The sequence below is a fragment of the Caretta caretta genome, chromosome 10, assembly GCF_965140235.1.
Source record: "Caretta caretta isolate rCarCar2 chromosome 10, rCarCar1.hap1, whole genome shotgun sequence".
NCBI classification, from domain to species: domain Eukaryota; kingdom Metazoa; phylum Chordata; order Testudines; family Cheloniidae; genus Caretta; species Caretta caretta.
Genome location: NC_134215.1, coordinates 79,044,318 through 79,070,220, shown reverse-complemented (window position 1 = coordinate 79,070,220; position 25,903 = coordinate 79,044,318). Strand labels below are relative to the sequence as shown.

General features: G+C 43.1%; 1 protein-coding gene across 7 annotated transcripts in view; it reads left to right on the top strand.

The window, feature by feature from the left end:
• DPP8 (dipeptidyl peptidase 8) overlaps positions 1 to 25,618 on the top strand; it is a 54,472-nt gene extending 28,854 nt beyond the window's left edge. For 4 of the 7 annotated variants that reach the window (XM_075133222.1, XM_048866678.2, XM_048866675.2 and 1 more), the window contains exons 8-22: positions 714 to 842; positions 1,885 to 1,946; positions 2,210 to 2,310; positions 4,273 to 4,450; positions 5,819 to 5,978; positions 8,589 to 8,668; positions 11,402 to 11,554; positions 12,049 to 12,184; positions 12,836 to 12,925; positions 14,082 to 14,227; positions 14,935 to 15,081; positions 16,005 to 16,157; positions 18,602 to 18,744; positions 19,445 to 19,556; positions 20,495 to 25,618. In XM_075133222.1, coding sequence (XP_074989323.1) covers positions 714 to 842; positions 1,885 to 1,946; positions 2,210 to 2,310; positions 4,273 to 4,450; positions 5,819 to 5,978; positions 8,589 to 8,668; positions 11,402 to 11,554; positions 12,049 to 12,184; positions 12,836 to 12,925; positions 14,082 to 14,227; positions 14,935 to 15,081; positions 16,005 to 16,157; positions 18,602 to 18,744; positions 19,445 to 19,556; positions 20,495 to 20,617 — 1,913 coding nt within the window. In that variant the 3' untranslated portion in view covers positions 20,618 to 25,618. Of the gene's footprint in view, positions 1 to 713; positions 843 to 1,884; positions 1,947 to 2,209; positions 2,311 to 4,272; positions 4,451 to 5,818; positions 5,979 to 8,588; positions 8,669 to 11,401; positions 11,555 to 12,048; positions 12,185 to 12,835; positions 12,926 to 14,081; positions 14,228 to 14,934; positions 15,082 to 16,004; positions 16,158 to 17,425; positions 17,524 to 18,601; positions 18,745 to 19,444; positions 19,557 to 20,494 lie in introns of those variants that run through there. The other 3 variants (XM_048866679.2, XM_048866680.2, XM_075133223.1) reach the window with 3 other exon arrangements.
• Positions 25,619 to 25,903: the final 285 nt, after the last annotated feature.

Sequence of the window (25,903 nt, the reverse complement as noted above, 5' to 3'; positions counted from 1 at the left end):
CCTCCCCCACTGCAACTTGAGACCATTACTCCTCGTTCTGTCATCTGCTACCATTGAGAACAGTCTAGAGCCATCCTCTTTGGAACCCCCTTTCAGGTAGTTGAAAGCAGCTATCAAATCCCCCTTCATTCTTCTCTTCTGCAGGCTAAACAATCCCAGCTCCCTCAGCCTCTCCTCATAAGTCATGTGTTCTAGACCCCTAATCATTTTTGTTGCCCTTCGCTGGACTCTCTCCAATTTATCCACATCCTTCTTGTAGTGTGGGGCCCAAAACTGGACACAGTACTCCAGATGAGGCCTCAACAATGTCGAATAGAGGGGAACGATCACGTCCCTCGATCTGCTCGCTATGCCCCTACTTATACATCCCAAAATGCCATTGGCCTTCTTGGCAACAAGGGCACACTGCTGACTCATATCCAGCTTCTCGTCCACTGTCACCCCTAGGTCCTTTTCTGCAGAACTGCGGCCTAGCCATTCGGTCCCTAGTCTGTAGCGGTGCATTGGATTCTTCCATCCTAAGTGCAGGACCCTGCACTTATCCTTATTGAACCTCATCAGATTTCTTTTGGCCCAATCCTCCAATTTGTCTAGGTCCTTCTGTATCCTATCCCTCCCCTCCAGCGTATCTACCACTCCTCCCAGTATTGCTGTGTGCGATACATTTCACATTCAGCACAGCTGTAATAATATATGTATTTGTTCCTTTCTAGCTGTCACTGGAGGCAAAATTCTTAGGATTCTTTATGAAGAAAACGATGAGTCAGAGGTGGAAATTATTCATGTCACATCCCCCATGCTGGAGACCAGGAGGACGGATTCCTTTAGATATCCCAAAACAGGTGAGACCATTGCTGTCTTCTCTCCTCTTTCCCCTGTCTCATCGCCTGGGATGCTCTCATTGTATTCCTCTTGTTTTATGGCAATGCCCAGCCTAGCCTCCAAAGACAAGGTTCTATGAATGGTGCTGCCCGTGTGGCTCCTTTAATTGAGTGCTGTGCTTGTGGACTGAATATGGCTGGGGCAACAGCCTCCATGGAGGTCAGACTACTCACTTGCGGCCGTGCCAGCTTTCCGGCTACAATGTGGTGTTGGTCCTAAGTTCACTGCTGAACCTAGGTCTCTCGTGAGTTGGCCACACACTGTGTCCTCCCTCTTTTGGAGCTGCTGTCATGTTTATCTGACAGTGTGGCCTTGTTTCTCTTTGCAGCATCTCAGTGTGAACTCTGCAGAGTGATCAGGTTTCACTGAGGGTTTTGTATTTAGCTGCTGGCAGTACACTAGTGATGTGGCATGGGGGTTAGGAGCATTTGGTGCTCTCTTTCTGCTTAGAGCCTGGGCCACAGACTGTGTGTGCTCCTGACCCAATGTTACAGCTAGTGGTCCTGTCACTGCCCCTGGAATGGCAAGAGTAAGTGTCTCCAGCAGCCAGGCTTGGGTTTTTATAGACACTGTATTGCAGCAGGAGGGTGGGAAACAAATATTGTTGGACACTGGCGTACTGAGATATTTGGAAGTGGGTAGGCAGAACTGACCTGTAGGCGTGTGGAGAGATAACTTACAACTGCGTGTGAAGATCGTGCTGCAAGTCTAAAGAGGTCAATATCTGTTCTGGAGAGCTGCTGCTCTTCTAGCAGGTTATGCAGTTTCACTCGATGCCTCCTCCTCTCCCTAAATCTCAGATGTGTCTGTTACTTCTTCTTTGACCTGAATTCCATGCCCTCCATAGACAGCACATTTAGGGTAATCAGCGTCTTCGCTTTTTTCATTTCTATATGAACTGAATTTCAGAATTATCGGAAACCTGGGTGTGTCCTCCTGGAGGCAAACACATTGTCTGTTGCACCGTTTGTGTGTGACTGCTAACACCTGTCTGTTTTATAGGTACAGCAAATCCAAAGGTCACTTTCAAAATGTCAGAAATAACAGTTGATGCTGAAGGAAGAGTAAGTTTTAAGGTTCATTTATCTCCTACATTAATTTGACATTTATGACTTTTTAGTTAATTAGTATCTCATGTCAAAGCAAACAGACTTCTTTGATGCGCAATTGTCAAATTTTAATCTGTAGATCAGTGTTTCAAACAGGATAGGCCCGTTCTAGTGTCAGATACCTGGTGGGTGTGTGTGTGTGTGTGTACACATACGTGCACACACTGTACCTTGGTGAGGTTATTCCAGTGTCACTGAATTGCTGTTGTCTTCAACAGATTGTAGCTGTCATGGATAAAGAACTAGTGCAGCCATTCGAGATCCTGTTTGAAGGAATAGAGTATATTGCAAGAGCTGGGTGGACTCCAGAAGGAAAATAGTGCGTATGTTAAACCTGTCTCTGCTTACAGGGGTTGGGGTGATACAGTTAGAAATGGGCTGTTTTGGGCTCTGTCTTTCTTTCTGGCATAAGCCTGCTCTTGTTTATGCATCGCTCCACCCTGGTTTGAGTGAAGGGGATGGGGGCACTTCTTCAAAATCAAAGAGAGTCAAATCAGTCTCTGGTATTTATCTGACCCAGTCACCATAGTAGCTGAGCATCTCACAGTCTTTTCAATGTATTTATCCTCCCAATCAGTGTCCCCTCTGTTTTGTTTTGTTTTTTTCCATCCATGTGCAGAATGAATTTTGTTACATGCACCAATATCGAGATCATGTGTGGATGTGTGCCTCCAATAGAAGCAAAAAACCTAGATATAATATGTATTTTTAATAAGTTACCATAGGCGTGATAACTCCAGCCAGGACAGATTAGGCATCTGAGAACTCACTACTTAAAGAATTAAATTTAAGCATAAGAGAGAAATAAAATTATGAAATGCACAGACCAGTATAAAAACTAAAATAACAGCACTTTGAAAGAATAAAATTACAGAGAATATATGTGCTTTGCAGGAAGTACCAAAAAGTATCAACAATAACACTAGTATGTGTTGGGAAGTGAGTGTGAAAGAGACTGTCTGTGAGAGAGAGAGACAGAGACTGTGTGTGTATGCTGGCTGCTGGGGAAGTCTATGAGAGACCATGCGCTATCTCTTTAAGCACAGCAGCACTCACCAGAAGGCTCGTTCAGACCGCAGCAGCTGCTAGAAACTCCATTCTGCTCCTGAGCCCTGTCCTCCCACCCCTGCTCTGTGGAGGTGGGGTACCTGGTTGGTGGGAGGCGAACACCCTGACATCAGCAGCCCACCTCTGCTCTGCACGGCACAGCAAGCCAGAGGGTTCTGGGAGCAGCTGGTCAGGGGCTTCAAGGCAGAGGGCAGGAGCAATGTGGCTGCAGAGCAGCGGTGGGGAGGGGCACTTAAGCACACGTCGCTAGATGTGTGCGGCACTTGATTGACTCTTGGGTGGTCGTGTGGCTTGGAGGGAACACAGCTCCCAATCCCTCTGGGAGGCAGGGCAGTGATGATACCCCCATTTACAGATGGGGAATTGAGTGCTAGAGAGACTGTGAGACTTGCCCAGGGTCACAGAGGCAGTCTGTGGATGTGGAGACGATTGAACCCAGGGCTCCCAAGTCCTAGGTTAGCACCTGAACCACTGGGCCATGGTTGCTGACCAAACTCATTGGTCAGAAACCCCACTGTAAGTGCTAATTACATTTACATGAAACTTTTAACCCTAAAGACAAGGTGGTGCAGTGTTTCTAACTCACAAGAATTGTACTTATCCCACCTCTTGGATCAAAAGCTGACATTCTCCTTTTAACATTTTTTTTTCATGGAAGAAATACAGGAGCCCGCTTCCTGTGTTTGCTTGGCTTCCTACAGAAATGTTAACAAGGCTACGTGGATAACAGGCTGATTGGATCCACTGGAGAGGACACTGTCAAGCCATTTAAGCTTCAGAATAATTTTTTTAAGCATCCAAGAAGACTAGAAATATCTTCACAAGTGGCTTTTAAATTTCAGTTTACAAACTTCTGCTTCCTCCTTCCCTTTAGATTTTTCTTTTCTTTGCTCCTCTTTCCACATTCTGCAGAATCCAAATCTGGTAACATTAGAGATAGTTGAGCTTTTGAAACCACAGGGTTTGAGTGGGGCTGAAATCAGGCAAAACTGGTTTTTCTACCCCTACTTCAGAGCTGACGTGATTCTTTGAAATGCTAGAGTGAAAATTTGTTTTACCTGGCCAAAGTTAAAGGGATCTTCTAACTGGACCTGAAATTGACCATTCTTGATGCCACCAAAATGCTTGGTGTTATTAAGAGTCAAATAAAATTCTGCTGTCTAATACTTAAAAGAAATGCACTCATAACTATTCATATTTTTTTCTGCAATAGTGCCTGGTCCATCTTGCTGGATCGCTCCCAAACACGGCTACAGATAGTGTTGATCTCCCCTGCATTATTTATCGCAGTAGAAGATGATGCTATGGAAAGACAGAAGCTAATAGACGCTGTGCCAGACTCTGTTACACCACTTACTATTTATGAAGAAACAACAGATATCTGGATAAATGTAAGAATTTTATTTTTTACTCTTCCAACAGTATGCAGTTATGGGCACTATTTGTCACACGGTTCATGGCATTGATATTATTTGCATTACTGTAGTGCCTAAAGGGTGCAATCAGGGTAAAGGTCTCCATTGTGGTAGGTGCTTTACAGACACAGTAAGAAAAGGAGTACTTGTGGCACCTTAGAGACTAACCAATTTATTTGAGCATGAGCTTTCGTGAGCTACAGCTCACTTCATCAGATGTTTACCGTGGAAACTGCAGCAGACTTTATATACACACAGAGAATATGAAACAATACCTCCTCCCACCCCACTGTCCTGCTGGTAATAGCTTATCTAAAGTGATCAACAGGTGGGCCATTTCCAGCACAAATCCAGGTTTTCTCACCCTCCACCCCCCCACACAAATTCACTCTCCTGCTGGTGCTAGCCCATCCAAAGTGACAACTCTTTACATAATCAAGTCGGGCTATTTCCTGCATAGATCCAGGTTTTCTCACATCCCCCCCACCCCCATACACACACAAACTCACTCTCCTGCTGACACAGTGTAAGACAGTCCCTGCCTTGAAGAGCTTGCAATATCGACCAACCAGGAAAAGGTTAGGGAAGCAGAGAGGGCAAATGATGTCCAAAGTCATGTGGCAGGACAGTGGCAAAGTTTGGACTAGAACCCATCCATCACCCAATCTATTAGACTACACTGTCTCTCCGCTTTGCATTATATTAGACTCAGGCTCCTCTTAGATCTTTCACTGACAGCAGATTTCAACAGACTGTTGCTACTGGAGCACAGTATATCTTCTAGAACTAAGCACGGAACCAAAGAGCCCACATGATTATCCTAATCACAATTATCTAAAACCATCTTTTACCTAAAACAGTTATGTCCCTCAGTGTCTATTAATCACGTTGAAAATTCCCTCATTTATTAAAATTATTCACTGTTCCTCACCCTCTTACCTCTGTAAGGTTTGCCAATTGGGGCTGTCCTATATAATAGGTCCATAGAATGAAGTTGGGTGAATCCCTATGCTACGGTATAACATACATCTTCTGCACCTGTCTGCGCTGGATCAGTGAGAAGTAATAGGTTTCAGAGGAACAGCCGTGTTAGTCTGTATTCGCAAAAAGAAAAGGAGTACTTGTGGCACCTTAGAGACTAACCAATTTATTTGAGCATGAGCTTTCGTGAGCTACACTGATGAAGTGAGCTGTGGCTCACGAAAGCTCATGCTCAAATAAATTGGTTAGTCTCTAAGGTGCCACAAGTACTCCTTTTCTTTTTGAGAAGTAATAGTTGCACAGGGACTCCATTGTGGTCCAAGTCCTATCAATAGCCATGAACAAACTGCTTTGTTTCTGCAGATCCATGATATCTTCCATGTTTTCTCTCAAACCCGCCAAGACGAGATAGAGTTTATTTTCGCCTCTGAATGTCAAACGGGGTTCCGGCACCTGTACAAAATCATCTCAGTTTTGAAGGAGAGCAGATACAAGCGATCATGTGGAGGTCTCCCTGCTCCAAGTAAACAATACCACTCTCTCTCTTTAACTGGGCAGTTGCCACTGAATATTGGTGAAGTAACTGCAGCCACTTCCAGAGGGCAGGACAGATCTCTTCCTCCCTCCCTAGTGTAGACTGGCCCCCATCCAGCAGAGTTTTGGAGCATTTACATCATCATAATCCCTAGCTTTTATATAGCACTAGTCTCCTTGACATCACTGGGTCTACTCACTGGCTCAGCGTTGCACGTATGCTTGTAGCAGGAGGAAGGATGGCACAGATAATTCTGTATGTAACGGGCTTCAGTTTTAATCATGGTTCTTTTTCATTAACAAGGGGGGAGATTTTTCAGAAGCACAAATGGAAATTAAGTGCCCACATCCCAGCTCGAACTGAGAAATATGCTCTGTTGGCTTCTTTTTTGGTCAAGATAAAAGATTGGTTTATTGACATACTGTCCTGGTCTTGCAGATTAACCAGTCTAGTAGTAATGTGGGTCATGTCCAAAGGGAGAAATAAAGTGTGTGAAATCTGTGGTCTCCACGTAGTAAAGCTCTTTGGTGCACAGGGCTGTGCACAGACTGTTGGCATGTAATGTGTAAAAATAACAACACTCTCCTTTCTGCCTCTAGGCACAGATTTCAATATAAAGATTTAAAGTAAAGAACACACCACACTGTAGAAAGATGTGCCTTGGGTTTCATGCCTAGAAATATTGAATATCTGATTGGGGCCAAAAATTGGCCTGTTTTTAGGGTGGGGAAGGGAATAAAGACCACACCACTATACCCAGCGTGCTGGCTCTAACAAAGACTATTCATGGTGCTGTGTCCATTATAGCAGGCATCGGGGAGGCTGCTGCTTGGACAGATGCTAACAGAATGTTGGGAACCATTAGGAAAGGGATAGATAATAAGATAGAAAATACCATAATGTCCCTATATAAATCCATGGTACACCCACACCTGGAATACTGGTGTGCAGTTCTGGTCACCCCATCTCAAAAAAGCTATATTAGAGTTGGAAAAAGTTCAGTGAAGGGCAACAGAAACGATTAGGGGTATGGAACATGTGAAGAGAGATTAACAAGACTCAGACTGTTCAGCTTGGAAAAGAGACGACTAAGGGGGGATATGATAGAGGTCTATAAAATCATGAGTGGTATGGAGAAAGTGATTAGGGAAGTGTTGTTTATCCCATTAGATAACACAAGAACCAGTGGTCACACAATGAAATTAACAGGCTGCAGGTATAAAATAAACAAAAGGAAGTATTTCTTCACGCAACGCCCAGTCAACCTGTAGTACTCATTGCCAGGGGATGTCGTGAAGGCCTAATGTGTAACTGGGTTGAAAAAAGAATTAGATAAGTTCATTGAGGATAGGTCCACAAATGGCTATTAGCCAAAATACTTTAGGTGTTCCTGAGCCCCTGACTGCCAGAAGCTGGGACTGGACGACAGGAGATGGATCACTCAATAATTGTCTGTTTTGCTCATTCCCTCTGAGGCACCTGGCATTGGCTACTGTCAGTAGACAGGATCCTGGGCTAGATGGGCCATTGGTCTGACCCAGTGTGGCCGTTCTTAAGTTTTTATGGCAGAGAAATTAACAGAAGAAGAATACTGGCAGCTGCTGCAAATGGAAACACAGGAACACTCAGTTCAAATAAAATAAAGTTAATTGCATGGTTAGGTCAAACTTTGGCCCAGGCAGGTGTATGGTACAGTTATGTACAGAACCCTTGCACATCTTGCTACACTGACTATTCTTTCAGTTAAACTCCTATATTGCAACCTGTGCCTGGAGGCAGTTACAATACTATTGATCTATTTGCTGTGTGAGGACAGCATGCTAAGCCCTGCATACTAAAGAAAGATGCATCTCATTTTACTAGTTATAGCATCCCAGTGTCAGGCAGTTGATTTTTCCAGAAGGCAAAATCCCCTTTTGAAATAAAACTCATTATTCCTATAGTGGTTAAACACCTAGTAACTGTTCTAGTGGTGTTGGTCTGTCTAGCCTGACTTCCTACCTCTGAAAGTGGCAAATTGCTCATGTTTCTGAGGAAGGCAAGATTCCATTTAACATAAAGCTGTGTGTAATGTTCTTGGGGAAATTGGAAAATCTTGACATTTCAGAGTTTTACTCTTCAATTTGATTTTTGCAAAATCCTTCAACTTTGCAGCTTCACACAAAATAGAACTTCCTTTTGAATGAAAGTGAGCCAACCTGATAAACATGGTGCTATTTTTTCCAGAAAAATCCCTCATTTTTAACACCTTACCTTTACCAATTCTATAGATCAGGTTTCACATATTTCAGTTTGAAACCTGCCTTTCTGTGCAAGTGTGATGGGAAAAGGAAACACTGAAGGATGCAGAACAAGATAGGGAGAACCTGTTGAATTGAGAATTCTTGACATTTTCCCCAGTATGTTAGTGATCTCTTCCTGGAACACTCGGGCCAGCTGTGTAACGCTGTGCTCGAGAGTGGCAGGGGAGTGATTCTTTCCCAAGCCCAGTTTGTGACTCGGTTAAAGCAAGCAAAGCCTGAAAGGTGAAGTTCTATTTGAGAGGCTTTGTTGTGATGAAAAGTATAAAATCTCTAATTGTACATGTTTTGTTTATAGGTGACTTCAAATGTCCCATCAAAGAGGAATTAGCAATTACCAGTGGAGAATGGGAAGTACTTGGTAGACATGGTTCCAACGTATGTCCCTTTATTTTACTTTTCTTGAATGAAGATCTGTATCTGTAAAATAGCCTGGGTTAAACTCTGGATAAGATAACAAACAAAATTAGTTAGGTCCTAGAGTTCGTCATGGGCCTCCTGGTTATCTTGCCAGACTACACAGCTACCCTCTTCTGACTACAGAGGGCACCAGTCATGTCTAAGGAACAGCAAGGTGAGGATCTAGATAGAATGGTAGAGCTGTATGGAGGACACCTCAGTTTATCTGGTGTTATGCAAGACTATATGATCATGATGATCCCTTCTGGCCTTAAAACCTGTGAATTTGATCTTGGTGTTGTGCCTGCCAGAGCATCTCACTAAGCGGGAAACAGCTCTGGGAACAATCTGGGGACTCCCTTCTTAGGGGAATGACCTCTCATGTGTTGAAGGTCACACACTTGGTTCTGGAGGCAGGGGAGAAGGTGCAGGCTGGACACTCCTCATGTAGCTCTGCTCTGGTGTCTTGGCCATGCAGCCCACTCTTTGTGAGAGGAGAGATGCGCCCGTATTGTCTTTTCTGTGAAGAGCAGGATTGCTGAGAGGCTGAGAAAAGGAAAAGCTGCCTGGAATGGCTTGAGGTCTTTCAGCTGTCCAGGCCCAGGTTGTGACCTTTCTGTTTGCTGAATAAAAAGTGCTATTTGCAAACTCCTTAATTTCACCCCCGTACTCAGACCTCTCACATCAGAAAATTAACATGGAAATCCACATAACTGCAAACATATATGATGCAGCAGAGGTGCAAGAGATTGTAGGGGACCTGGAAACTGAGTTACCTTCTCTCACACATGGGGTGTCTCTTGAGGTCAGGTTTGGGGCAACACGGAGAAACCTGCCCAAGCTTCTATTCATTTCTGGGTTAAACTCACCCCTGTACAAAGAGCCAGCGTGAGGGCTGTGCTTCACATCTGTTCGCCTTTCAGGACTAGGCACTCTTTAGCCACTAAAGCCCAATGGAAGGCTGTGGGTGCGGACAGCCTGCCTGGGGAGAATAGTACCCTAGCGAATTAATAGAGGAACTGGGTCTCCAGTCAAGCTGCAGCTTTAAGCACAAAAGTGGGGGTGGTTGATTGGCTCAGCTGGTGAGCAAAAGTAGCCAGTGCTGCTTTGCTTTTAATGTTAGCAAAGGTGCAGCTTGTCCTCTGAGCTCATTATTTAACTCACCATTCCAGCCCTGAGTCTCTGGTTTCGATAATGGAGATGAGCAGCACAGAGAGGCATCTCTAGCTGATGATTTCTTTTGCTTTGTGCTCTTTGTTTCTCAGGAGTTTGCCACTGTCTAGTAAAGAGGCTCATAATGAAGTATGGACCTGTAGGGAGGTGGAGGGGGGAGAGAAGTAGCATCGCAGGTAGATGGAAGGAACATTTCCAAGCATCCCATGAGAAGTAGGATGGAAGGGCTGAAGCCCCAGCATCCAGCTGCTGTCCTGTATCTGAGGACTCTTTTTTTCAAAGGGATTAACACACACCTGGGCAGCACTGCTCTCTTTTCAGCTTTGGCCTCTTCTTTCTCCTTTTTATGGAGGCCCAATATTTGTGTCTCCAGGTCCACTTTTGAGACTTTGCATGGAATTCCTCCTGCTAGGATAAAATACCCCCTACTTTCTAATTGCTTCTTTTTTTAAATGTTAAAGAGTTTGAGTGAGCGATGTCTGTGGCTACTCAGATCTGACCATGTTTCTCTGTTATCTAAAAAAAATAAACCATAAGCGTGAGTACATTGAAATGAGTTGAGTAGAGCTGAAATACTTGTAGTTTATGTAAGGGACAGCAATCTTGGTAACACAACTATTTCAGTTTGGAGACAGTTTTTGCTGCAATTGGTGGCTGGGCCACTAAGAAAAAATATACAACCGCTCATTAAAATCAGCAGCTGTACTCTAGGATGGGGGGGATATAATTGTCTTGCCTGTTTTTGAAAAAGATACATGGGGTGATCATGGTTTTATAGGTCAATCAGCTTTACTTGAGCACCAGGGAAATTGGTTGCAATAATTACTAAAAATAGTTACAGGACACCTGGATTAGTATGATCAGTGGTCTAACCAGCTTGGCTTCTGTAAAAGAAAACAATTCTCTGAATTACTAGAATTCTTTGAGTGTCAATAAAAGAGTAGATCAGAGAGAACCAGTTGACAGTTGTTTGGACCTTCAAAAGGTCTTTGATAAAGGCCCTTCCAAGAGATTATTAAGGAAGCAAAGTAGTCATAGGGTGAGAGATGAACTGTTATGGATCAGAAACTGTTTCCTGTTATATAGTCAAAAAGTAGGAAAAAATGGTCAATTTGTACCATGGCAAAAGGTTTAAAGACAGGTGCCCCCATGGTTTCATGCTGGGGCTTCTGTTTGTGAAATATATTTATTAATAATATGGGAAAGGGAGTGAACAGTGAATTGGAGAAATTTACAGGTGACACAGAATTATTTAGGATAATCAAGACCAGAGAAAATAAGGAAGGTCAGAGGGACCTGACAGACCTGGGAAACCAGGTAGCAAGGTAGCAAATGAAATTTAGTGTTGACAAATGGAAAGTTGTGTGTATTGGAAGGGCTAATTTGAACTAGCTCTGTCCATTGCTGGGCTCTAAATTGACTGTAATCACCTTGGGAAATGGGGACGGAGAGTCCTGGGCATCATTGTGGGGATAGCTCAGTGATTTGGCTGGTACAGACTGAGGTTGTGTTTGGGGTTTGTTTGTTTTTTTTTGGCAGATCCACGTGGATGAAGCAAAAAAACTGGTGTATTTTGAAGGCACAAAGGATTCCCCTTTAGAGCATCACCTGTATGTCGTTAGCTACAAGAATCCTGGAGAGGTGAAGCGACTGACGGACCGTAGCTACTCTCACGCCTGCTCCATGAGTCAGGTATCTGTATTCCGAGGGACCCTCTTCTAGGGAAGGGCTGTGCTTGGTGGTTTTTGTCACACCTTGCGCTAGCTGTGTTCAGATATATGGAAGTTGGCTTCAGCTTTTTTTAAATCTGTTATAAAACCCGTGAGTGAAGGGATGGGGGCATATATTAGCAACTGCAGAAACCAGACCTCTGGGTGTGCAACCTGGCGAATGGCAAGAATCAGTGCCAACTTGCAGACATAGACTAATGCCACCGCTAATTTTGCAGGTGCATTTTTCAGTGTCTGGCAGAAAATTTGGAATATTAACATCCTAGTGGCTACTATGCTGCCTGTAACTGAGTAAAACTGCAGCTCCTAAGGCTATCTCCTCTCTCACAAGAGCTGGGACTCCTAATTTTTATTTGATCCGAGCTTCTTCAGAGAGCTCTAAGTGCACAAGTAAGGAGCTTTGGGCTCGTGTTTCTTCACTGTGTTGTTCAAGAAAATATTGTCATCTCTGTGTAGGACTGTGACATGTTCATCAGTAAATTCAGTAACCAGAAGAACCCGCACTGTGTGTCACTGTACAGGCTGACTGGTTCTGAAGATGATGTTGCTCACAGAAAGAAGGAATTCTGGGCCACGATTCTAGATTCGGCAGGTAATCGCTTCGGCTCTCCTTTACAGTTCTGCCTCAAAGATTCCCAATCACAAGACTCCTAGCTACATGTTTATTGTAGCATCAGTACTCTGTGTTCCTCTTCATGGGCTAAATCATGGTGCTCTTACTCCTGTGGGAATGTATGACGAGCAAGGATTGCTGGATCGGCCTTTGGTTTTGTGCTGGCGTCTGGAAGGGGTAGCTGGCCGTAGTATTCAAGTCTGTTATAAGTTTGAATATATTGCTGGGCCTTATCAACAAAACACTTGTTGTTTTGTAAGTGCTGTTCCAAACCATTTGAAGGGTACAGGGCTAATAGGACGTGTACTCAGAAAACTCTTAGATTTGAAGGGGGCGTCCCCGCAAGTTTTGTACCTTGTGGATGACCAAAGGCTGCTCTTTATTTTGGAGCTTGTTGCAGATAATGATGTGCATAATTAGCTCCTGGGCTGGTTAACAACCTGCATGGCCAAGTGGCGTTTAGGCGATGAGTTAAAATCTGCTGTTTCGCTGCTGTCCATCCGGAGCCCATGCTGAGAGACTAATGGAGTGATTCTTAGCGTACGCTGATGTGACAGCTGAATTTGGCTCAATGTGCTGTACTTTGGTCAGAAGATGATTTCTTTCATTGAGCTGCTCCTTCTCTACCAGCTGCCTGCGTGCAGGAGGGGGAGTCTCAGTTCCGACTCAGACGCACAGATCATGCCTCCGACGCTCCTCACCCACAGTGCCTTAGCCAAGGTAACTGTAAGAAACTGGCTAGGGCAGAACAACACCTAGGGATCTGAGTTAAAACTAATTGTTCATAGAGAACATGGACTGAATGCATACTTTTTTTTTTTTTGCGTAACGCAGGAAGTTTTCTCTGTTTCATAATCATCTTAAATGTATTTTAGAAGCAGGTGATTCCAATAGTGCCCCACTCTCCCCTGCAGAAAAATTATGCTAATTTTGTTTCTTGCTTGAAGATTATCAGCTCAGTTAAGGGAGTCTTGTCCAGCTGCAGCTTCTCCGTTCTGGGACCCGAGCTAGCTTGTTTAGACCTAGCTCAAGTAAGTCAGCTCAAGTGGCGAGCACATTCTGAGAGTGCAGTGTAGACATCCAAAAAGAGTTGAAGAGTTCACCCCGGCCCTGCTGCGGTTGAAACCATCCTAGAGTGCATCTAGCACAGGATCCCTGACTCAGAACATTTTCTGTGAATGAGAACCTTACTAGCTAGTAATGGGCCTAATGAAAACCCACAGATCCAAACATCCCTGAACTCTGTGAGGGTTTGGACCTGCACTGGACCTACGTGTTGCAGACATTCCAGTGTTAAGTGTGCTGTAGACAAAATTAAACCCCTTCCCCTCCTTCCTGTAGTGCCAGCTTCCTCTCAGTGACTTTTTAACACAGTTCTTGGGAGATGGGGGACCTGGAAGAAATTGCATTAGAACTATGCCAGAAACACGTATGTACATGACGAACAAAACTCTTATAGTGGACTCTTCAATCTAGCGGACAAAGGTGTAGCATGATCAAATGGCAGGGAATTGAAACTAGACAGATTGACTAAAAATAGGGGACAGATCTTTAACATTGAGGGTAATTAACCACCGGAACGATTTACTTAAGGGTTGTAGTGAAGTCTTCATAACTGGCAGTTTTTAAATCAAGATTAGATGTTTCTCTAAAAGATGTGCTATAGTTCAAAAAAGAATTAATCCAGGGAAATCCTATGGCCAGTGCTATACAGGAGGTCAGACTAGATGATCACAATGGTCCCTTCTGGCCATAAGACACACGACAACAATCCTGCCTCACGCTGGCATCATCTGTAGTGTGGGCAGGGTTGTGAGCTCCCTCTGTCCATCAGGTCCTTGTTAAAATGGGCCCATTTCTTCTTGCCTGCCTGCAGGTCCTCTTCCCGACTATGTTCCCCCGGAAATCTTCTCCTTTGAGAGTTCCTCAGGCTTTACACTGTATGGCATGATGTACAAACCTCACCACCTACAACCTGGGAAGAAATACCCCACAGTGCTCTTCATATATGGAGGGCCGCAGGTGAGCGCAGTGTAATAGAGGCTGATAGAAATACCTGCTAATTTTTGTTTCTTGTACTTGCTGTTCCTGAGCTGGGACTGGGGGGCCGGGGGTTGACCCTGAGTGACTATGAAACGGACTTAAAGCATTTTCTGTAACTTCATTTTACTGGTGGGGGAGAAATGCACACCGTCTTCAAGGTAGTACGGTCGGAGGGATAAATCTAATGTGGGACAGCAGCCTTGCAAATCACCATGAGGATTTACCATCCCAGGCACAAAACGATTTACCTGGGCCCTGGAAAACCCAATATTTCATATACCTGGGAGCAGGGAAAAACTCTCCTTGGATGAGGGGGATGAGTAGAATTTCGGAAGGCTGCTGAGCAGCACTGAACCTGATCAGTGAGTCTCAAGGGGAAGACGTTGGGCAGGCTAAGGGAGGAGAACCGGTTGGCCCTTATCCCTACAGAGGAGAACTCGGTATCACTGCACACGTGCATAAAGAGAGGTGCGAAGACAGGGCTCCTGGCTTTGTCGCAGCACCCACAATGAGGGGGTGAATTCAGTGTGTGCGTAACTTGAGCTGAGACACTGGGGACATTACCAAACAATCCTGAATCTCATTAAGAGATGAGCAGTCAGTTCTATAGCTTGTAGCCCCTTTCACTTATTTCCAGTGGTCTGTCTCATGTTGCTCTGTTAATATTTCCAGTTGTCTTTTTCCAGGTGCAGCTGGTGAACAATCGGTTTAAAGGAATCAAGTATTTTCGCTTGAACACGCTGGCCTCGCTGGGTTACGTAGTTGTTGTAATTGACAACAGGGGATCCTGCCACCGAGGGCTTAAGTTTGAAGGTGCCTTTAAATACAAAATGGTAAGTGGTGGGATGTATGCCAGTGTCCCAATGTGGTTCTGAGCAATGCAGCCTGCTCCTTGGCTTTCAGATGGGGAGCCGGGGGGAGCGAGTCTTGGTGTGTCATCCTACAGAAGAAGGCTAATGTGCTAGCTTGCCGTAGTACTCTGGCAGTGGTTCGTGTGCTTCTTACACAAAACTGTAGAGCCTTCCATTCCCTGGGCTTGTGAGGGGGGTGGACACATCCAGCTGGTATGTAACTGGGCAGGAAAACGGACCGTGAGAGAGGATATAAAATATATAAGGGATCTAACCGGCTATAAGCCAACCTCTGACATGAGCGAGTTAGTCTCTAACTTTCCACTGTGGAATTTCTGAACGTGCTCCTGCTGACCATGCAAAAGTGGGATACCTTCAGACAGACAATGGATCGCTGCACTAGGGGCATGGCGATTCCTAGGGTCCTGTTTGTAGAGGAAACCTGCTCAGCCAGCTATGGAGAGGAAGGAAGTGCCATCTTTGTGTTGCTCTGCAGGGATGATGTGCATGTGTTTTGAGGGGGGCAGTTGTGCCAGTTTGATGCACAGAGCCAGAATCTGGCCCTAGATATTGTAGAGGAATTTGTCTCTGAGGTTGAGGAAGTCCCCTTTCCACAAACAAGAACACCACAGACCAGAACACCACACCTGTGAACATTTCCCCTGAGGAAGCTGAGCGGGGTGGAGGGAATGTGTCCTTACATGCCCTCTGGGGAAGGAGCAATCCTTTGGTTCTGTGTTTGTGCAGCACCTTGCCCAGTGGGGGCCCAATCCTGGGATGGGGCTCCTAGGTGGTACTGCAGTAGAAATCATTAATCATAATATTCAAAGGTGATTGTTTTTTGGAAACTCTGAGAATCTTACTTTTGTCAAGAACTAACAAAAAAAAAAAACTTTATCCAACAGGGTCAAATAGAAATTGATGACCAAGTGGAAGGGCTGCAGTATTTAGCATCCCAGTATGACTTCATTGATTTAGACCGAGTTGGCATTCATGGCTGGTCCTATGGAGGATACCTGTCTCTGATGGCATTAATGCAGAGGTCAGACCTCTTCAGGGTACGTTAATGTATCGTGGGCTTATCTCTGTGGCACAGGAAGGATGTTTCTTAATCAAAGTATATCTCCATGTCCCACGTGTGTTTGTAGATACAAAGATTTTTGAACTGTAAACAGTGAGTGCTATGCATGTGCAAAATAGTCTGGTTTTTATTGCATCCCAAGATACAAACAGTGGAGGGGCATAGGATATAACAAAGTTACCACAAAGTAAATTTCCATTTCCAGAGTACATTTCTACCTGGTATGGGGCTGAAAATATTTGAATTCAAGCTTTTGTACTTAAATATTTTTTTGAATATAGACAATATTCACTACGTTATAAAATTATTGCTTTCAAATTCAAGGTACCATATATTTTTAATCTGAGTTTCAGGACATATTACAGTAAACAGATATGACTGTGTGTGACCTTGAATAAGTCATTTTGTTTTACTGTCTGTAATACGAGGATGGTATGTTCCTATACAACAGCATATTGTGATTGTCAGTTAGCGTTTGCAAAGCAGTTAGGCTTTGTTTGTTTATAGATTTTGTCTCTGTATAACTGTTGGTTGCAGTGTGATTTTATTTTTTTTTTTTAAACAGATATAGTTATACCAATGCATCTCCAAGTGTGGACTCAGTTATACTGGTATAGCCAGTTATTCCCCTTCCAATACAGGATTAGCTATGCTAGTGTAAAGTACCTTTGTACTGGGATAACTGTACCCACGCTGGGGGCATGGCTACACTGGAAACTTCAAAGTGCTGTCGCGGGAGCGCTCCCACGGCTGCGCTTTGAAGTGCGAGTGTGGTCGCACGCGAGCGCTGGGAGAGAGGTCTCCCAGCGCTCCTGGTGCTCCACCTCCACGAGGGAATTAGCTCCCAGCCCTCAGAGCCTATCTACACTAGCGCTTTAAAGTGCTCTGACTTGCTGCGCTCGGGGGTGATTTTTTCACACCCCAGAGCCAGCAAGTTAGAGCGCTATAAAATGTAAGTGTAGCCAAGCCCTAGGGATGTTATACACTTTATACTGGTATTGTTAAAGTGATGCTTCTGTGTCTAGACAAGGCATTAGAGGGTTCTTAGACGAAAGGTGCTAAAGAAGTGCAAAATACAATTATAATTATTGATTGTCATCTCAAACTAACAGCATGCATTTTGTTCTTTGTGGCTCTTTTTGCTTCATTGCAATGTGTAAAGCAGGCCTGAAAGACCTTTAAAGTATTTATTTTACCTTCAAAAAATATTTGCAATGTCAAGTCTCTTTCCTGGTTTTGTTGGAGGTCTTCCCTGGAGCATCCTGACATGTGGCGTGGTAGCTATCTCAGCCCTTAACTGAAGAGCCTGGGGTTGTCAAATCCTGGAGAGCTTTTTCTTCCAGGTATCTGTCAGGCATTTGGTGGACAGAGGTATTGCAGAGAAAAACCAGACCTTTCACTGGTCTCAATAATAACCGCTTCCCCTCTCGCTCGGGTTTCACTTCTTCAGTATAGTCCCTTGTTCATCCAAAGGACCTTCAAGGATGAACAGGGTTTAAATTTCTAATGCAAGTCCTTTTCTACTCTGGGAGGGTTTTGCTGGTATGGTCATTCCAGTATAGCTAATGCGGATGCAGTTATATAGGTATAAAAGTGCTTATCCTGGTACCTCTTATGCTGGTTTGGGGAGCTGGTATAAACCCAATGAAAATGTCAGTAGAAGATCAGTCCCTCCCTCCCCCCAACCGACATAGCTATGGTGATAAAACTTGTATGTGTAGACCAAGCCAAAGGGTATGTCTACACTTACATTTTATAGCGCTCTAACTTGCTGGCTCAGGGGTGTGAAAAATCACCCCCCTGAGCGCAGCAAGTCAGAGCACTTTAAAGCGCTAGTGTAGACAGGCTCCGAGGGCTGGGAGCTAATCCCCTCTTGGAGGTGGAGCACCAGGAGCGCTGGGAGAGCTCTCTCCCAGCACTCGCGCGCGACCACACTCGCACTTCAAAGCGCAGCCATGGGAGCGCTCCCGCAACAGCACTTTGAAGTTTCCGGTGTAGACATACCCAAAGAGAGGCTTTTGGTGCCAGAGCCTTAGCTGGTGTAAATGGTTGTAGGGTCATGGCGAGTTATACAAGCGGAGTCCCTGGCCCTGTGTGTGTGAGAGGGAGGATGAGAGACATTCACCCACCACCCCTACCCCACCCCACCCCCTGCCGCCCATTTGCAGGTCACTTAAGTTTGAAAAGGTGCTTTGTTGCTTTGTGTTGGCTAATTATCATTGCTTTTTATTTTTGATTGGTTACCTTATTGTCAATGCAGTTCAGAGCAGGCTTTATCATTGCATTGGTTTCTTTTTGGAGTTCACAGTGAATATCCGTGGGAGTTAAGTGTCTCCTTTGGGAGATCACGGTTGGACGTTGTCAGTAAGATGTGCCGCCTGTATCCCTGTTTTATGCTGCTGATCTTGTTGGAACTTCCAGGTTGCCGTTGCCGGAGCCCCAGTCACGCTGTGGGTATTCTATGACACAGGCTACACAGAGCGTTACATGGGACACCCTGATCACAACGAGCAGGGATATTATCTAGGATCAGTGGCCGTGCAGGCGGAGAAGTTTCCTTCAGAGTAAGTTAAGTTCCCCCTCTCCCCGCCCCCGACCAGTGACCTTCAAACCTACACCCACATTTTTATCTCCTAGTTCTTGGTAATTAAATGCTGAAACCATAAATGCCAGTATTAAACCACCACTAAATAAACTCGAATGAACATTTGCCTAATTACGGCCCTTCCAAGTAATCCATTTTATACTGGCTGTAATTAAAGAATATCTCTTATGCATAAAGAAATGGCAGACATAACTTCAATTATGTAATTAGCTCTTCAGTCTGAGCTGCATTGAACTAGGCAAAAAGTTATATTTGATAAAAATGCTTTATCCTAGATGTAAGAGCATATCCATTTGTATGTGTTTAGAATGCAAAAATCTTACTAAAGAATTGGTGTCCAGTGGCGATTTGAGCACATATAAACCAATTTTAGCATCCTCTCTCATCAAGTGTTTCTGGGGAGGTTAAAGTAGATATGCAAATATAAGGCCCAGTCCTGATTTGTATATGCAAAAAACTCCCAGGGAAGGAAAGCCTGGCATTGGAAGCCTGTGGAATTCCTGCTGGAGAGCAGTCTGCAGGATTGGGCCATTTGTTTTGCTTAAACCAAAAGGAGTGTGTTTTTATGGTTAATATTTTTGTAAGGGACTCGCACAGTTTGCAGAATGACTGGAAAATTCCAGGAAGCATTCTAAATGTTTTTCTTTTGCATTTCTCAGACCACACCGTTTGTTGCTGTTGCATGGTTTCTTGGATGAGAATGTTCACTTTGCACACACAAGTATATTGCTGAGTTTTTTAGTGAGGGCTGGAAAACCATATGATTTACAGGTAAGTGGTTTCTAAACTGTGAGAACCTGGATATAAAATGATTCAGCTCTGCTTGAGTTTATGCTAGGGCTGAGGAAACCCAGACTGGAACACATGGAGTGTATTTGATCTGTTGTGGATCATAAACATCTAATGACAAGACTGGGGGATTAAGAGCCTGCTCTAAAAACTGAATGTTTTTTCCACTTCACTGCCCATCCTGACACTAATTTTGAGCTGAAAATATGTTAACATTTGGTTTAGCCATTTGGACTCATTTGTGTTTACACTCGCTTTGGATTTGGAAAAGGAAGGAAGTAGTTGTAGGTTTCTTCCCACCAAGTTCTGTTTTAAGGATAAATAAGAATATTGTAAAAGGGAAGCTTCTCCTTTGAGTGCTGGGATTTTGGGGTTTCAGTCCCTGTGCCAAGAAGAAAACATAGGCGTTCCCTAACCATGCTGCTCGACCTTTCAGCCTGCTGCCCTGCTCTTGGGGGAGGCAGTCCAAACACATACCCAACACCGACCTGCTTCTAGCTCTTTCCTCTCTCCCCATCGCCCTTCCATCAGAGAGACGGGGACAATTTTATTTGTTGTTTTTTACTGCAACAAAAAATGTTCAAGTCATATATTGATCCAGCGTTTTACTATAGAGACTAATGGTTTTTCCCTGCAAATGGGGTTCTCTAGATCCTGGGTTGTATCTACCCTCCCTTTCTTTATTGCTGCTTGGGAGAGGGGTGCTGAATCTCTCTCTCCTTCCCCCTCCCCCTCTATTGTAACATGGAGGTCAGGCTGTGGAAAGGGCTGAGAACCCCTGCTCTATATCAAACATTCTTCTCTAATCTCTCACACAGCTACTTGCCTATCATTGACCTGTGTCAGGTAGCTGGTTTCAGTGCTGCTGTTAGCCAGTTGTGTGTGCATGTGTGTTCACTACTCTTTATTTTATATTTTAGATTTACCCTCAGGAGAGACACAGTATAAGGGTCCCTGAGTCTGGAGAGCATTATGAACTCCATCTGCTGCACTATCTGCAAGAGAATCTTGGCTCCCACATTGCTGCACTGAAGGCAATGTAATTGTGACCTCTGTGGAACTCTGATACACTGGCTGTTTAACCAAACGAGGAAATGGATCTGTAGAGAAAATAGAACAGAATATTGCATTTTGGTGCCTGCCACATATGCACGCGCGCACACACCCACACGCAGACTTTTTTTTTTTAAGTAAACTAGGTGCCATACAAGGAAACTACAGTACAATGGCCTAATAATTTAAAAATGGAAATAAAATCAAATGTCTGTGGCACGCAGCAGTACCATGCAAATTCTTTGGGGAAGAAGCTGAAAATTCGGTAACACATTTCCACAACACCATATCTTCACCATCTGAAAACATTGAGCTGTGCGAGTCTAATTGGTGTATTTTTTTTTTTACAGTGTGTTTCTCAGTTTCTTACAACAAGGTAATATTGGATGATTCACTCACGTCATGGCAAAAATCTGGCTGGATGGTTACAACTTTGATACCATTTTAAAATGTAATGTGTAATAGTTTGTTTTGTGCAAGGGATGTCCGGCTCATTAGGAATTAGTTGCATATTAGACACATTATATAACCAGATGTTGGGGATAATTATTTTTAAAAAGAAACACTTTTAGCTGCCCCCTGAAGAAGTTTATAATTTGGTTTTAACTAAGATCAGGCCAGTTTTTTCAGTGAGCTCATCTCTGTGTAGTACAAATCTTCTGCTTTTTTCTTTTGTAGTGTGATAAATAGCTTGTTCCTGATTTCACACAGGGAGGTGAAAAATGTATTTTACAGTAACATGGGCAGAAAAGTTAGCTTTGGGTATGCTGAGAAGCAAACTAGTTTTAAGCCAAACAGCTGAAACTTTATATATTTCTCATATTTTAACAATACAGCCTATTCTCATGGACTTTCACCCAATGTGCATTTTGGGGCTGTTTTCAGAATACTTTCCTATCTCAGCAGGTCGGTGTATAAATATTCCCCCACTAAGATTTTAAAATTCCAACATCCAAGTACAAGTGTCCACTGGGGAGTTGGTAAGATGGGGGCCTATCAACACTACATTGAAGCAATGCAAATTGTGTTTTATTAAATTTTTTTGTTGTCATTATTCTAGCATTATTCTCACATCAGTGCTGAGAAAGTATATTGTCCTAGTCACCCTGCTCCTGTATATATAGATAGATGCCATCACCCCTTGAGTCATCTCTAGCACTGCAGTGTAGCCTGGTCATATGCTGTCCGCCGAGAGAAACCCTTGTCCATGTTGCGTAAGGTAATGCTGCTGGAAGCTAGCACCCTGCAGTATAAAATCACATTAAAGCACGATTTTCTTTGCTAGTGTGGTTTTGGACATGGCTGAAAAACGTGAAGTGTTTGAAAACACTTTTAAATTTCAAAATGTTGTTTAAACTAGAACTCCATAGTCAAATTATTAGTTTTAAACCAGACACCTCTGCCTGTGGTTTCTGTGTTAACTTCCCATAATTTTTAGGTGCTTTCTTTTAAAAAGCCAAGAACTTTTTCCCCTTCTATTTTGATGCTACGGAGAGAGAAGCAGAGCAAGATTCTCTTTTCATCGTTTGAAAATTGGATGCCCTGTGGCTTGTGTTCCTACTTGAGATACCCAAATTTTGTCGCAGTGTGCTTTAATAACTTTTTTAGGTGAATGAATGATCAGCAGACCCTAGAATTCTAACATTTAAAGCAATAGGCCCTGACCTTGATATTTGTGACACTGGTATTAACTGGGAATAACTCCACTGGGATCACCTGGATATCAGAGCTGTGTAAGAGTCAGCAGAATCAGGTCCACTGGCTTATGCTAAAGGTAGTCAAAGCAAACACACTTCCTGTAAGCATGTACCGTTTTTTTCCAGATCTCTCTCAATTATTTTGAATTGAACTGATGGTATTTTAAGTCCTGTAATTTACACCATCAGCATATGGAAATAGGTTTATGGGTTTTTATTTTGGGGCACTGGGGGAATGTAAGGAACCCAATATCTACACTGTCTTCGCTGTACCAACAATAGCTAATTATTGTAACTGAAGTGAATTCCATTCAGAAAAAGCCGGCATTTTCAGCCATCCTATGGCATGTGCTGTAGTTAGTATTTACAGACAAGCTGGTACATTGATAAGCTTGAAGAATAACAATGCGCCAGTTAGTATAAAAACTATAAATTTGTTACTATGGTATTCCACCTGGTTCTTTATGTATTTATGCTGTAGTATATATACATATATCTATGGGTATGTCTGCACAGCAAAAGAAAACACAGGGCAGCAAGTCTAACAGCCCAGGTGAACTGACTCAGGCTTGCACTGCAGGCTAAAAATAGCAGTGCGGACATTCAGGCTTTGGACTCAGACTTGCACCGCAGGTTCTTTTGTTACTGTGTAGACATACCCTGTATCTGTCCATAGATACCTATATGTATAAAATAACACACGGATGGTATCACGTTTTGCAAGGTTGTTTATATTTTGTTCAATGTTAAATTAACTGGTGTTTGGGAGTGTATTTTTGTTCTTCCTCCAGAGATTATCTCTTGAATATAAATGTATATGATTCTGAAGTAAAAATTGATTCTTTTGTACAAAATGGCCTGTATGGAACAGTGCTTACAGCAAAGAAGGAATTAAATGGGATTCTGGTAATCAAGTCTAGATTTTGGTTTAGCACTGAACATGATAAAATTGCTTACATGTAACTTTTTAATAATGCATTCTCTCTTTATTTTAAATATATCAGAAAACTATTAAAGTAGCAAGTATGTACTCTATTTATTTTGCAACATAAATTATGGTTTTCTTTGCTACAAAAATAATTTCCTTTACAGCTATCAGGCACTTTAAAACTCCATGTTTTCTTTCCTTGTGAAAATGCTGGAAGGATTTACTATCAGTATTTCATAGTTCTGTACGAAGGATGCTTGCCACATGTAACGGTAATGAAAGGCATATCCCATAGGGGGTCTGATCCAGCTCCCATTGAAGTTAATGACCAAACTCCTGTTGTTTTCAAAGGGGCACAATCAAGTCCATAGGGAATGAGCACTGCCTTGTGAAATACCAAATGTGAGTCCATCAGTAACTCTTAAAACTGGAGATGCTGCTCACTAGATAAGGATATTATATCCTGATTGGTCTTGGTGGGACAAGCCACATCTAAGATCAGCAATTCTGCATCTGTTGCCAGCTGTAAGTTAGTCTTCCTATGCTACAGTCCAGAGTCCACAGTCCAGAGTACTGTGTATGATGGTAGTGTTGCTGCAGCATTTTGGATCCTTGGAATTGCCTAAATCCAAGTCCAGAAATCTCTGGATTAGGGAGATGGCACTTTCACCCAAGAAGAATTGCCCATGATGTTTTACATTTGGATTTATTTTAAATTGTTTTTGTTTGTGGACTTACTTTAAAAATGGCCAAGTGGTAATGCTACTTTAAATTTTAAGCAGGGCTAGTGAGCTCCCTAGGTAGAAAGTCCAAGAACAGAATATTCCATGGAGGAGAGATCACCACCTTGCCCCACAAAATAAATCCCTAGCTGGGGATGTCTACACAGGGATAAAAAAACCGCCCGGCTGGCCCAGGTCAGCTGACTCGGGCTCATGGGGCTTGGGCTCCGTGGCTGAAAAATTGCTGTGTAGATGTCGAGCGTCCCAGCGTTTGATCTCCAGCCTGAGCCCAAACGTCTACAGAGATTTTTAGAACTGTGAGCCTGAGCCAAATGAGCCCACTGTTTTTGTTTTTTATCCCTGTTTAGACATATCTCTTGAGTTCAGCGGGGTTACTCTCAGCAATAACCACTACACCTTGTGGTACATGATAGCAAGATTGGGCCTGAAGTGTTGAGTGTAAATCTCTTTTCTATGGTAGCAGGTATCTTTGCATCTTACCACCCAATCCTGTGACCACTAAAATTCCACATTTAACTTTTGCTGAAAAATGATAGAGCATTTATTAAAGGCTGGGTTTCGAAAACTGAGGGACTAGTGGTGTTGAATAGGGATGCCAGTGTACATATCTTTTGTCTGTTTTCATTGTTTGGAATTGTGTTTGGTTTGCCTCAGTGGGGACAGATTCTATGGTATAATGTTTTGAAGTGCTTTCCATTACTTAAGCCAGGAAATCTTCCTTTTAATAAAGAATAGGGGGAAGGCAGGGAACATTTTAGATTGGGGCAAGTAGTCTGCATTTTTTTCCACATTTCCAAGTATATAATTTGTATTAATATATATCTTACTCATTACCTAGAATTACTTCATTTTTATAAACTCAGTTTACTACCCAATATTAATTAATGAAACAATTAATTCTGATCAGGATGTGAAGCTTTGAAAATAAAGTACCTTAATTATAGTAAAATGGAAAACGTATTCCCTGCTAATAGGGGTATTTGGGATTAGTGTTAGCAAAGACTTTCCGGATGGGCTTGACACGTTGAAGGTTTAACTCTTTAGAGCTGTGTATGAGTGTTGTGTTGCATTTAGCAAAGAATCCAGCTGTGACATTAACTGACAAAATAGGGTCCTGAGACTTAACCTGTCAAAGTAAAATAATTGATTGTGTTTCTTGCTGATCTGTGTGTTCCCTGTGGAGAGCAATATGTTTTGCTGCTAGCATGACACTGAATATTGAGAGGGCAATAACAAGGTGGGGGAAAATCAGACAGATTAGAACACTGCCTTGAATTGCCTATTTACTTGAGTTACCAGACCCCTGTCAATACAAGTACTGTATCCTCCGGGGTGCTTTGGGCTGCCCTTATGAAAGGACAGGTCTTTTTGTGGTTTTTACTTTGATGTTCTGCACAGTAGAAGTTCAGGTGTTTAATTTTAGAACATGAAGTGCCTGCTGTTTAAGCGTTGACTTGTATTAACAAAATTGCATGTCTCACGCCAGTAGGTTTATGGGTTTCCCTCCATTTCTAGTTACATGGCTTTTAATCATGTAAAGTGGAAACATTAGTTTTGCCGCGTTTTATTACAAATCCTTTTTGTTGCAATAAAGATGCTGCTAAATAAATTGAACTAAATGTTTTTCTATTTTTAACTGTCTTTTCTTGACTTAGTGGAGTTTATTTAAGAGTATAATTAAGTCCCCACACTCCGATTCCACCCGGGAGAGTGGCAGTGATGTAAACTGTGTGAGCGTGTTAAATACGAGTGATTTTCTTTCCTTCGTCTGTGACTAGGTAAATCAATGTAAATAGGAGGATTGGCACGGGCTTGGATTAACTACAAAGCGTTTTCTGTTGGAACAAAAAGGGAATGAATTCAGCTGTCCTGTGCCGATGGATTCTGTGCCGTTAACAGCCCTTGCTA